A 13,899-nucleotide genomic window follows, 5' to 3' on the forward strand; every position below is an offset into this window, starting at 1 on the left:
GAATGGGCGGGAAAGCCACAGCCGCCTGAAATCCCTCCACCTCATTGGTTAATTCTACTGTCCTTCCCGGCGGCCCGCCTCCCTTGCTCGCGGGCGATGTTCTCATTGGCTCTCTTCCGCCCGGCGTCCGCTCTCACTGGTCCATTGTTCTGTTTGTCGGCTCGGGCGCGTGGAGAGAGGCGGAGAGTGCTTTAGTGCTGGGGCTGAAAGCCCCGCCTCCGCGTGCCGTGTGCAAAAACAAACAGCCGTTAGGGAGGAGGCGCCGGGGGGGCGGAGTCTTTGCTAGAAGGAGGTGCGCGATTGGGCAGCCTCTGGGGTTCAAACCAGCAAGGCAAGCGGACATTGGCCGCCGCGGTGCGAGGCGGGCCTCGGGTATTGTCCGGCTCCGGCGGCGGCGGTCGGTGCTGCAAGAGCGGCAGCGGCGGCGCTGGGCAGCAGTGGGAGGGCGCGCGGCCGAGCGGAGGCAGAGTCGGCGCCGAGACCATGGTGAGGGCGGCCGGGCGGGCCGGGGGCGTGGGCCTTGGGGCAGGGCCTGGGGAGCCGAGCGCGGAGGCCCTGCGTCTGCGCCGCTACCTGTGGAGTCGGGAGTTTGCGGACGTCGGGGCCGTGTCCGGCCGAGCCCCTAGCCGCCCGCCGGGGGGCGCCAGGCCCGGGCCGCGGACCCCGATTTGGGCGTCCCGGTGAGAGCTGGGCCCGGCTGTGTCGAGCGCGAACTGTGTCCGGAGCAGGACAGGTCTGTCCCTACCCGACGCCAGAGACACCGCACTGCCGGTCCGAGAGGAGGAGGACACCGGGATCCAGCGGCCGGGTCTGGCTTGGAAATGTAGAAACAAGTGCTGGTTCTTATCGTGATCGCGATCGCTCTTTGGCACGAATGAGGTCAAACAGGATGCCGCTGTACAAGTTAGAAGTCTTTGGCGATGTTTGGTTACGTAATCTCCGTGGTAGTAAATTTGAGATTTTCTGCGAAAAGGGGCTTGTATTCGTGGTCTTTTGAGCTAGGAAGAATGGTTTTATAGACCAGAACCGCACAGTTTGTTCTAGGTGATTGCATACGTTTGAAATGAACGTCCGTTATCTTCTGACTCCTTTGCAGTTTGCGTTTTTCGTTACACAACAGTATCTTCCTTTGCCCCCGCTAGGGATTTTCAGTCTTATATTATCCATCTTTTTATTCTAAATTTCACATTTAGGGAAGAAACATACGGCTTTTAAAGAATAGAACTTTAGTTCCATTTAAAAGTTGAGGGAAAGGAGAAGGTGCTAAACTGTGTATTGCATCAAAGATTGTAAAGATAGAAATACTTTTATTATGCAATAACATAATGTTATGTCAGTATTTATTTCTACTTTAAGTATCCTGTCGAAAGACAGGTAACTTCAACCAGAGCTGCCTGCTTAAAACTGAACCCCAGGTTGTCATTCCTCATAGGACGGATAGTGTTAGATGATTTGTCTTGTGTTTGATATGACAAGTATGGGATTTAATAGACATAACACCTAACAGTAAATAGATTGGCCAATCAAGAGGACAGAAAGTTTGGTTATTGTAAAATTCTCAGATCTTAGAACTGGAGTAGACCTTATGGATAATTGCATTCAAGCTCTAATTTATGGTTTATTATTATTTTACAGTGCTTTACAGTAAAGTACTTTAACAAACCGAGTTACAGATTACATCTTAATCTGTAAATTGATTTGCTCAGGATGATGATTTTCATGTGATTATTGCTAGTTTTTAAGATGTTTCTCAGTCTCTAGTGATATACTATATATTTATGTCCACTTACCCAGTACCTAAAAATACATAAGCATTAACATAAGCTAAAAATTAGGAGATTTTCAACTTGAGGGAAAGTGAGCCTGTGTCTATTAAATTAATATGAAAGTACCTTGGTATCTAGTTTCCAAGCTTTTCCAAGTGAAGTGTACTCTAGCTTCCTCTCCCTACCCCCTTCTCTTTCTCTCTCTGTCTGTGTGTGTGTGTGTGTGTGTGTGTGTAGTTTTTAAACTAAGAGACTTAACTAATCAGGTTAATACTATTTCAATTAATAGAATAAAAATCTTAATATTGCTTATATTTTGTTTCTAAAAGTTTTTGTTAAGTATAAGAAATATGTTTTATCTGCGTCTCCAAACCTAGGAAATAGTCATTTAATGTAGTGAGGTTTTTAAAACCTGGTTATATGTCTACTTCCTTAAAAAGCAAATAGATAAAACAGCAAATGTGCCAGATTTGAAACAATAAGGATAAAATTGCTTAAGCTGAGTAGTTACTGTATAAATTGGAAAGCCTGGGGAATTTTGCATTTGGTGGCTTTTAGTTAATAACTAGTTCTTATTTCCTAATCCAGTCATAGGGAGATAGACATTAGACTCATGTACCAGTTGAGAGGTGTTTAAATATTTTATACCAGAGCAAACAGAGATGCAGAGGTTTTCTTATTTGAGGAATAAGTGAGAATATCTTGTTAATGGAGCTGACCTCAGAAATCCCAAAGTTATACACTATCTTTATCTTGTATAACAGCATAGTCAGAAATTACTATATTTCTATTATAAATATATCAAAATTATATTTCTATTTATAAGTAGAGAAACCATATTTCTGGCTATATTGTTATACATATGAAGGCACCCTGGTAGAAATCTAGAGAGACTCAGTCTTCCCTGGTAGACTGTCAGTTTGTCTTGCTTAATTATTTAACGTAAGGAAGAATGTTAATTAATTCTTAGATTTTTCTTTCCTGCTTCTATACCTGCCAAAGCTTTACTATTTTTTTTCCCCCCATATGACTTTGGGAGATAGGCATTTAGTCCACTGAGACATGCAATTAGGGGGACTATACAAGTTCGATTTTAGTTTTCATCACTTTTTAAGGAAAGCATTACAGGGGGGATTGCCATTTCAAAGCTTTATGCTCTACTTTGAAAGTATAGACCCTCAAACAGCCAATCCTGTCAACTGATTTTTTTTAACAGCGAAGAAATAATAGGTTTAAATGGTAAAATCAAATGATACAAAAGAGAAAATTAGTTTTCTTAAGTCAGATCCTTAGTATTCCCTCCCTAGAGACAAATAATTTCTCTAGTTTGTGTCACCTCCTAGAAATGTGTGTGTACACACATACTCTATAATACCTAATTTTTACTTAAAAGCTCATTGCACTTTCACATACCTTGCCTTCTTTAGGTAGAAATAGGTTTTGTAAGTTCTATATCAGTACATATGTGTACCTCATTTGTTACAATGGCTGCGTAATACTCCATTTCATTTACATACCATGATTTATTTAACCATTCTGTTAGCGGACATTAAGATTATTTAAGAAATACTGATTTTCCAGCAGTTCAAAGTATTTGTTTAACTCCCTAAGAGTTTGAAGGCCCTTTTTATGTGTGGTAAAATATATATAACATAAAATTTACCATTTTAACAATTTTTAAGTGTACAGTTCAATGGCATTAAGTACATTCATATTGTGCAACCATCACTGCTATGTATCTCTAGAACTTTCATCTTCCCAAACGGAAATTCTAGTATTAAACAGTAACTCTCCATTTTCCTCTTCCCTAGCCCCTGGCAACTGCAATTCTACTTTTTATCTATGAATTTTAACTATTCTAGGGACCTCATATAAGTGGTGTCATAGAGTATTTGTCTTTTTATGACTGGCTTATTTCACTAAGCATAATGTCCTCAAGGTTCATCCATGTTGTAGCCTGTGTCAGAATTTCCTTTTTTAAACTGAACACTGTGCCATTGTATGTATATACCTCATTCGTTTATCCATACATCCATCAATGGATACTTGGGTTGTTTTCACCTTTTGGCTGTTATGAATAATGCTGCTATAACATGGGTGTACCAATATCTGCTTAAGTCAGTTCAGTTTGGGGAATATATACCTAGAAGTGGAATTGCTGGATCATATGGCAATTCTGTTTAATTTTTTGAGGACTTTTTTTTTGTAAAATGCTTTCTAAGAGCTAAGTTCTAAACATTTCTGTGGAAGGCAATATATGTTATGTTGACATTTTAAAAAATTAATTATGAAATATTTCAGGCATGCATAATAAGTTATATTGACTTACAAGATTCTTCAATTTGAAAATTGAGAAATACGTTCAAATTTTCAGAAATCTCATTTTAAGTGGGTATTTAAATTTCGATCTCTTTTTATGTAAATTATAAAAGGTGATATATCCCATGTATATTAACAGTTGAGGAAGGAGATCACCTAGATATTTTTAACTATTTAAACTACAAGAAATTTTGTTTCTAAATATTTTTGAAGTAGCAGTTCAACTCTTCATTCAAAACTTTTTTTCACCTAGGCTGGAGGCAAAGCTGGAAAGGACAGTGGGAAGGCCAAGGCTAAGGCAGTGTCTCGCTCACAGAGAGCTGGGCTACAGGTAAGTGAATCCATGCTGTCCTAGTTCGTTATTTTCTTTACTATTGCAATTCATGACCTATAAATGTTTCATCAGTTACAAAAATGTACTTGTATTACTAAGACCTTTAATGAAATTAATTGGTCAAGGCTTAAATCTTAGTTATCTAAATGTGTATTCTCTTCCTCTAAACAAGAACAAGTTATAAAAAGGTCTTAGGCCAGGCACAGTAGCACACACCTGTAATCCCAGTGCTTTGGGAGGATCACTTGGGGCCAAGAGTTTGAGACCAGCCTAGGCAACAATCGAGATCCTGTCTCTACAAAAAAGTTTTAAAAATTAGCCAGGCGTGTGGTGGCATAGCCCTGTAGTCCTAACTTCTGGGAAGCGGGGAGATTACTTGAGCCAGTAGTTCAAGGTTACAGTGAGCTGTGATCATGCCACTGCACTCAGCCTGGGTGATAGAGTGAGACCCTGTTTCAGAAAAAGGAGTCTTAATGAACTTGGTAATTTTGTTCTGTTAAAATCTATTATTTTAAGATTGTAATTATGTTCCTGGTTCTTTAATAAATTGTATCATATTGAGGTGGGTATGCTATCGTTTTTCTTTTGAAGGTGTTTATAGTAATACATTAACTGTCAGGATGAGATATAATTTGGGGGGACAGTACTGAACTATCCATTCATCCTCTGAATATTTTCCTAATACCCTCAGTTTTAGACCGAGCAATATACTCAAAACCACTAAAATATTTTCAAACTTCATATATTTGAACTGTTGCAGTTTTAATCCACGAACTCAAAATTTTCTGGATAAGAATTATTCCCTACCTATAAGAAACACTTAAGCAAGAAATTTGGAAGGCCAAACTGTAAGGTTTGGATTTTATCATCTTGGTGCTGTGGTGAACCATTGGGAGTTTGAGCAAGAGAATGACATGATCCAGATGATACTGAAGGAAGTGTGGGATATTATACTTGATGCACACATTGTCTTTTAGCGTGTCATGTAAATTCTCAATTAGAGTTTATTTGAAACATACTTAATTTGAAGTGGGAAATGGAAGGCAGATGGGGGTTATTGAAGTGGTGTAGGAATAAGGTAACATATTTAGAGTGGGATGGGAAGGAATAGAAAACGTGTGTACAGAAAATGGGTGAAGAGGTAATAGGGTTGAGAGGAAGTCAAAGTTTTCGCCTAGGCTTAGAACCTAAGGAACAGGAGTTTGTGGTAGGCGCAAGTTAAGAGGTAAATTTAAGTGGAGTCATTTTGAAGTTCACTAAAACATACATATGAAAATGTCCAGAAGTTGGAAACGAGTTCACATTTCTAAGGTGATAGAATTAGAAATTTTAGACCATGTATGTAAAAGTGATAGTTCATGCTATGGATCAGTTTCCTAACCTAAGAGAATGAAAAAGGAACACAAGGACATTGGTGGACCCCTCAGAAACACACGGTTTTTGAAAGAAAGAGAGAGAGAAAGAGGGAAGGGGAGGGAGGGAGGGAGTAGTCAGAGATAGTATGAGAACTCTGTGTAGTCTCTGAAGCCTAAGAAGAAATGTTTTTGAGGTCCTACTGTGTGCCAGACGACATACTAGGCGCTAAGGATGCAAAGGGAAGGAAGGCATGGATCCTGCTTTTGAGAAGCTCATAGTCACTTAAAGAATAAGTGTAAATGCAAAAAAAATAAAATAAAATGCTCTTTCTCCTTCAGGATGAGATCTAGAAGGCTAATAGATTTAATAATTAAAATGTCACTGCTGGCCTTCAAAGATAGTGTTTAACAGAAGGGAAATTTGTGTTGGGAGAAATGGGTGACAAGAAAGTAAGGATTTCAGGATTTGGTTTAAATTTTGCCTTTGGAAAGGTGATAGCTAGACTGTAACTGGAAGCAGTTATCATAGACGTGTGGAGAAGTTTTCAGTGAAGTCTGCAGAAGGAAAGCCAGTGGAAAGGAAGTAATTGGAGGTATTGAAATAATGGGGCAGTGAAGGGGTGAGGAAGGTCTGTAAGAAAGTTGATTGGGACAGTTAAGGGCACAGACAAGTGGGATTAGAATACTTTGGAAATGAGAAAGTGCCCTTGTTCTCAGAAAGTAGAAAGTCACAATGAGAGAATGGTACTGATTTTTCTTAGCTATCAGGTCACCTCTTAAAACTGAGTAAAGAACAGAGGTAGGGTGCAACGAAGGTAGTGAAGGTTCCAGGTCTCATGTGGCTATTATGTAAAGGAATAAACTAGGTATGAATTCCATGACTGGGCCACGTTGAATGTGCAGTTGATGACAGCACAGCATAGTTTCTCTTCATTTTGCGATGAAACTCTCCATATTATGCAAAAGGTAAAGATTTGGGACTGATTACCAGAACATATACACAGGTGTTAGGAACTGTTAATTGCCAGATAGGTTTGACTTCAAAATGTGCTTTACCCATATTGTTCAGCCTTTGATTACACTCCATGCAATGATGAGACTCTGTATTGCTTCCCACTAAAACACCTGTCTTTCAGTTTCCTGTGGGCCGCATCCACAGACACTTGAAGACTCGCACCACAAGCCACGGAAGGGTGGGTGCCACTGCTGCCGTGTATAGTGCCGCGATTCTGGAGTACCTCACTGCTGAGGTTTGTGGGGAATGTCTGTCATATGTGGAAATCCAAAACGTTCACTAGTCTAAGTGACTGAAACTCATGGAATATAGTTCAAAAAAAATACATGCTTGTTGGTTTCTTTAAGAGCAGTTTTAGATGCATCTTGTCAGCCTATTTACCAGTGCCAATGTCAAAAGGAACTTTGGTATACTTGTTTTTAAAGTTAAGCAAGGGCCAACAATCCGTATTTTTAAGTGACCTCACAAAGGAGTATAAAATACTGTACTACTAATTTAAGTGAACGCTGGTGTATATAATCAATAGGCAATATTTGTGAAGTTACAGCACAACCTCTTAGTTTATGAAGATTTGGGGCCAGGCATAGTGGCTCATGCCTGTAATCCCAGCACTGGAAGGCTGAGGCAGGAGGATGACTTGAGCCTAAGAGTTCAAGACCAGCCTGGGCAACATAGCAAGACGTTATCACTAAAAAAAAACAATTAAAAATTAGCTGGGCGCAGCGGTGCCTATAGTCCTAGCTACTGGGGAGGCTGAGGCGAGAGGATCGCTTTGAGCCCAGGAATTTGAGGCTGCAGTGAACTATGATCACACTGCTGTACTCCAGCTTGGGTAACAGAGCGAAAGGTTTGCCAGTGTGATGTGTAAAAATCACATATATTATGATATCAGAGGTGAACAACCTAATCTTTCTGGTTCTCTGCACGGTTGTACATACGAAATGCTGTATCTTACTCAGTTTGACGTTTCAGGAAGATAAGTTAATTAGGCAAGAGTTCTTAATTCTTGGGTCATGGACTGCCACTTTTTCTATCCCTAACCCCCTCCTAAAGAAGATTCATTGGAAATCATGGAACACCTTCAACTATGTTCAAGGCTGGGGAAGTAATTTGAGTAGCAAGCAAATCAGGTGGTAGAGACAGCTAATCTGGTAGAAACAGAAGGAAGCTTCTTACTTGGGGAAGATGTGGTTGGGAGCTGGGCTGAGGAATTTAGGTTTAACCTGTGCGATGGTTATTATTGCTGTCATTTCATTAAGCTCACCAAGTCATCTGTGTCCCACTGGAGATTTAACATTGAATTCCAGGTAGTTTCAGCTTTGCTGTGTCATGAGCAAGGGGTTTTGTGTGGGTACTGTGATACTAGTTGAGAACCTCATTCTCAGTCTTAACATCAGTTTTTACTTGTTTACCTGTAGACTCTTTAAGAAAGGTGTACATTTTGTTCACTAATGTTGAAGCATGGTATTCTGGTTCATAATGTTCAAGTCCCATCTAAGCTCCCATTTTCTTTATCCTTAGGAACATTGGTTAAAGTTTTTTAGGTTAAGAGTAGACAACACATATATAAGCAGTCAACATATTTTCCAAATATTTAAATTTGGAGTTTTAGTCATTTGGTAGAGGTAAAATACTGAAATCTAATCCAAGAGTTTAGGTGAGGGGTGATCACTTTTCAACCTTGGCTTTGCACTGAAATCTCTTGGTGCAGGGCCTCCTCCCAGACCAGTCAGAGTACCCAGGGAGAATGGAGTAGAGTACAGGTGGTTTTAAAAGTTCAACAGTTGATTCTGATGTACACCCAGGCTTACACTGCTCTATTTTAAATGAGGAGGCTCTGTGGAGTTTTTTAAAATTACTTCCATCAAAGGTTTAATAAGGTCGGTATAGTTTATGGAGGCAAAAACAAACCAAAAAAAATGCAGTTTTATGGCCGGCCAGGACTTTGAAATTCCTCTAGTTGAAAATCCCATTATAGAATAAAAGGCTTCTAGCTTACTGCCTGTGTATTATAGGGCCCACTGATGTTAAAAACTGTGAATAAAAGATTATATTAAATTACATTTTAAAATTTTTCTACAAATGTTAAGAAATAAATTCCAGCCATTAAGTGCTGTGCAAAAAACAGACTACATGGATATATTAAAATATATGACTTTTCTGAATGTGTTCATATTTAGAATCTTGGCTGAGGGGTAATATTCCTTGTCTTTATTTTTAATTTCTTTTTATTTAGAAGCAGGTTTTTGCTCAAGTTTCTGTGTTGCAGAGAATGAATATAAAAGGGGTCATATGAAGTAATGAGAGTTTTTTATGAAAGTATAGAAATACAAGAAAGAAAAATAATATATTTTGTGTGTTGTATGTACAGATGCTAGAGTGATCTTTTTAGCTATAAGTGGGAGTCTGCACTGAATCCTTAAACATCTTGTCTTTCATTTGCTGTGTTATCTCACGGATGCTTTGTAGGTGTTGGAGCTGGCAGGTAATGCTTCCAAGGATCTCAAAGTAAAGCGTATTACTCCACGTCACTTGCAGCTTGCAATCCGTGGTGATGAAGAATTGGATTCTCTTATCAAGGCCACCATAGCTGGGGGTGGTATGTATTATTACTTAAGCCTAGATTGTTATTGGTCTTTCTAACCAATACATCAATCATTCAGATCAATGATCCAGTGCATTTGGTTTTGGTTTTTAGGTTTTTTGCTCCTGCCTCCTCCTCCTCCTCCTCCTCTATTTTCAATCCAGTGCATTTGAATGGCTAAGCAGAAAGCATATTAACTTTAATTTCATAGGTGTCAAGTCTACTATAATTCTAGGCTTCTTTTCGTAATGATCTGAATAAATATTTCTTTTCCTTGTGGCCATACATAATCCTATTTTTTTACTTTAGCCAATTCTTTGTCTAAATTCTATGTGACACTTAAAGCCTGATGTTTAAAATATTTCCCATGCCTTTTAAACTATGTTTGAAGAATGACCTTGAGAAATTGCTTAACATAATACCCTTGAAAGGGCTGAAATAATCAAAATGGATCAGGATCAGTGAAGGTGAGAGGTAAGTTGGTGGTTCTTAATCTTTTTTGGAGAACTTCATGAAAGCTGTGGTTACTGTTCTCTAAAAATGCACATAAACTCACACAAGTTTACATACAGTTTTAGCGGGGTTCACAGATCCCTGGGGATACCCTGTGGTATAATACTTTAGGATCAGAATGTGAAAAGAGACTTAAGTAAATTCCATTTCTGTAATTGCTCTTTTTGCTTGAGGCACTAAAATGTTACGATGTAGTCTGCTGAAGTTTTTAATAATAACTTTTTTTAATTTTATTCTAGGTGTCATCCCTCACATCCACAAATCTCTGATTGGAAAGAAGGGACAGCAGAAAACTGCTTAGGGGGTTGCTTTGACCAACCCTCTTCCTCCCCGTCATTGTACTGTAACTGGGACAGAAGAAATAATGGGGATATGTGGAATTTTTAAAAACAGTTAAATGGAAAAGCATAGACAATTACTGTAGACATAAAAGAAACATTTGTATGTTCTTAGACTCAAAGTTTGATAAAAATACCTTTTCATGTGGTAACAGTTGTGTGTTGATTGGCCAGGTTTCTCGTGTGTTTTATACAAAAATGGAATTGATAAACCATTTTTTACAAAATTAATTGTCTCAAAACTGTTCTGTTCATATGTATTGGAAATATTTTGCTCAGACTTTGAAATTTTTTAAATTTCAAATTGGTTATTCTGAGTAATCTTAAAACAGAAATTGGGGATATAGCTTTACAATGACTTATGCCATGTTATATTGAATCTTAGACGCTGTTGATCTGTAGCACCATGTTTTACATACCACAAAGAAAAACTGCCAGTTAAACCGTGATACACAACCAGTTATGAGTCACATCCCAATTTCAGAGATGTTAGAATGTGGAAAAGTACGTTTATGACTGAAATGAGGTAGTGGAATTATTTGAATTCTATACTGAGCAACTTTCCATGTGCCAGGCCCTGTACTAAGTCTTCGCTGATCAAGAAATTTCATTACCCCCATTTTATAGCTGTGGAGCCCGAGACTCAAAGATACTAAATGATTTGCCAAAAAACATTCAGCTAATAGAAAATGGCAGAGCTAGAATTCAAACCTAGATCTGGCTGACTCCAGAGCTCAGTCTTAACCTGGAATTGATACTAAATTTATCAAAGTTTGCTGCATTTGGCTTAAAATCCCAACTTTAATGGTCTTTTATTGATACAGTAACAGTACTTTGTACAATGTTTTAAAAATTATTTTTCTTTGTCAATTTCTAAGTGACTGTTGGAAGATATATTAGAAGGTATAAGTTAATGCACTAGTTATTGGTCCATTAGAAAATTCTATTTTTCTGCCTGGAAGTCTTCATTAAAGAAAGAAATTTTTTAATGTTTTACAGTATAACACTATCAAAACTCATTTTTAAAAATGTTTTATTATGGGCATTCTCACAAATACACAAAACTAAAGAGACTAGCATAACGAAGCCCCATGTACCCATCCTGCAGTTGGAATAGCTGTCCTATGGTCAGTCGTCTTTACCTGTGTCCCCACCTTCCCCTACCCCCAGTGGATCATTGAATCCCATTACAAGCATAGCATTTTCATGTCTATATGACCTAAGAGACATACTCAAATATATCTCTAAAGATAGGGCACTTTCTGTAACAACCGTAGCACCGTTGCCTAAGACAGCTAAAATATTTTTAATATCAAATAGCAATCAGTATTCAAATTTCCCTGATTGTCTCATAATTTTGTTTGCGGTTGGTTCATTTGGATGAGACAAAATATATCTTGCATTTAAATATCTCTTATACTTTTTTTTTTTTGAGACAAGAGTCTCACTGTGTTGCCCGGGCTAGAGTGCCGTGGTGTCATCCTAGCTCACAGCAACCTCAAACTCCTGGGCTCAAGCGATCCTTCTGCCTCAGGCTCCCGAGTAGCTGGGACTACAGGCATGCGCCACCATGCCCGGCTAATTTGGCCGATTAATTTCTTTCTATTTTTAGTAGAGACGGTGTCTCGCTCTTGCTCAGGCTGGTTTCGAACTCCTGAGCTCAAACAATCTGCCCGCCTTGGCCTCCCAGAGAGCTAGGATTACAGGCGTGAGCCACCGCGCCCGGGCAAATATCTCTTATACTTTTTAATCTATAAATTTCTCTCCCTTTATTTTTCTTGTAATTTTTTGAGAAACTGAGTTGTTTGTCCTACAGACTTGTCCCTCAGTGTGGATTTTACTCAATGCATCCTAATGGTGTCATTTAAAATTTTTCTGTCTCCTATATTTCCTATAAACTGACAGTGAGATCTTAAGGGCTTTTCTATTTTGCTTTTTCACAAAAATAATTCATAGATGATATTATGTACTTTTATTGTATCACATCAGAGGGCACATAATGCCTATCTCTCATCTTGTGATGTTAAGCTTGATGGTGGGTTTGGATGCTGCCAACCCATGCCATCCATTAATTATAAAGTTCTCTGTCAGCTTTTCCCCTAAAAGTTTTAGCCACCATTCATGATACTTCCCCAGATCTGGAATTCCATTAGGGGTTGCCAACTGGTGATATCCTGTCATCCCTCCTGCATCTATTAGCTGGAATTCTAGAAAGAACTTTTGCCCATCAATTCACAGGACAGGATAAAATAGAAGTATTGCATTCTCTGGACACATATTTCAAAGTTTCTATATTGAGAGGCCCACAGTTTGTCCCTCTGTGAGGTTTTAATAAAGTTTTCAAATACAAAAGCAAAAGAAAAGAAGGCAAAATAATATTTTGACTGAATCACTTGAATAAGGATAATTTTACTCAAGTTTTCTAGGTAATTGCTTCAAATATCTAATTCATTTTAGTAGTATAGTTACTTGACTACATACTGTGTTCCCAGGATTGTACTTTTGTTTTCTAACAGAAAAGTAGAACAACTGTACTCAGCCTAGCTCCCATTCATTGTTAGGATCAATCTCGTTTCATTCGTATCCAACCCTTTCCTCCCACTGAGTTACTTTAAAGCATGTCCCAGCCATATCATTTCATCTATAATATCTTAATATGTATCTTTAAGAGACAGCATTTCTTTTAAAAAAAATTTTATAATTAGAAAAAACAGTCAACTACTATAACATCTGAAAAAGGTTTAAAATCATTCCACACCTGTACTTTAGATAGTACTGCACAGACAAGTGTAACAGTACTCAGCAGATGTCTTTTTTTTTTTTTAAACAGAACTTAAACTGGTAGAATGGTTATGTTTGTGCAGAGTCCAGTAGGCAAACAACAGGAATAAGGTCTTAGGAAGGAAGATTGGCATTTATATGAGAAGTTATGACCAAGGGCCTGAAGAGTATCTGACTCTTCTTTTTTTCCCTTAAAGACAGCTAAGAGCTAAAGGAGTGAGAAGTGAGACACTGGCTTTGGTGCCTATCTGTGGTTGAATTTCTTGTCATGGTTCTTTTCTGACAAAATTTTTATGAAAAATTTCAAATATGCAAAAAAGTTAAAATAGTTATACAGTAAATAATTCTTACACCCACTACCTAGATTCTACAAATAACATTTACTTGTGTTTTATCACGTAAGTCATTTATGGGATGGCCCTTATTTGCCTGCTGTTTTTATCTTTTATTTGTCCTGTTATGTCTTGTAGATCAGACGATGTCATTGTATGTAGGTGACTTCGAGGTTTCGGTGATCTAGTGAAACAAGATTCTGGGATGTATGCTAAGCTAAACCAAGGGACCAAGGAACAGGCTGAATGTGCTGAACAGGGACATTTCCTTTTATATGTATGAATCTGATTTTAAGCAAGATTCTTGATCTGCTTTGGAGGAGATTTGGTTTAAAGTCATTTCAGAGCACATTTTTGTGCATACTAGCATTCTGAATGCATAAAGTGTCCTATTTATGCTTGTCCTTTTGGATAAACCATGTTGCTGTAGTGTCTACCATCCTGAGTGAAGACTTAGCAAGTCTGGGGACCTCCAGGCACTGGAAAGGGTGAGAACGTGGGGGTTGAAGGGGTATAATTAGTGTCCGTTTCTCAGTTTTTATTTCATAAGGGAATCCTGAGT

At 38.4% G+C, this 13,899-nt stretch overlaps 1 protein-coding gene across 1 annotated transcript; it reads left to right on the forward strand.

Annotated features, from left to right (window-relative positions):
* Positions 1-334: 334 nt before the first annotated feature.
* LOC105812471 (histone H2A.V) lies at positions 335-10,455 on the forward strand. Its single transcript, XM_012646909.1, has 5 exons — positions 335-486; positions 4,339-4,416; positions 6,911-7,024; positions 9,259-9,388; positions 10,126-10,455. Exons 1-5 carry the CDS (start codon positions 484-486, stop codon positions 10,185-10,187), a joined length of 387 nt encoding a protein of 128 aa, XP_012502363.1. The 5' UTR covers positions 335-483; the 3' UTR covers positions 10,188-10,455.
* The last annotated feature ends 3,444 nt before the right edge of the window (positions 10,456-13,899 follow it).

The sequence above is a fragment of the Propithecus coquereli genome, unplaced genomic scaffold (assembly GCF_000956105.1).
Source record: "Propithecus coquereli isolate 6110/MARCELLA unplaced genomic scaffold, Pcoq_1.0 Scaffold252, whole genome shotgun sequence".
NCBI classification, from domain to species: Eukaryota; Metazoa; Chordata; class Mammalia; order Primates; family Indriidae; genus Propithecus; species Propithecus coquereli.

Coding starts and splice junctions, on each gene's coding strand:
- LOC105812471 (XM_012646909.1), top strand. Junction 7,025..9,258: donor TGGAGTACCTCACTGCTGAG/GTTTGTGGGGAA, acceptor GATGCTTTGTAG/GTGTTGGAGCTGGCAGGTAA. Junction 9,389..10,125: donor GGCCACCATAGCTGGGGGTG/GTATGTATTATT, acceptor ATTTTATTCTAG/GTGTCATCCCTCACATCCAC.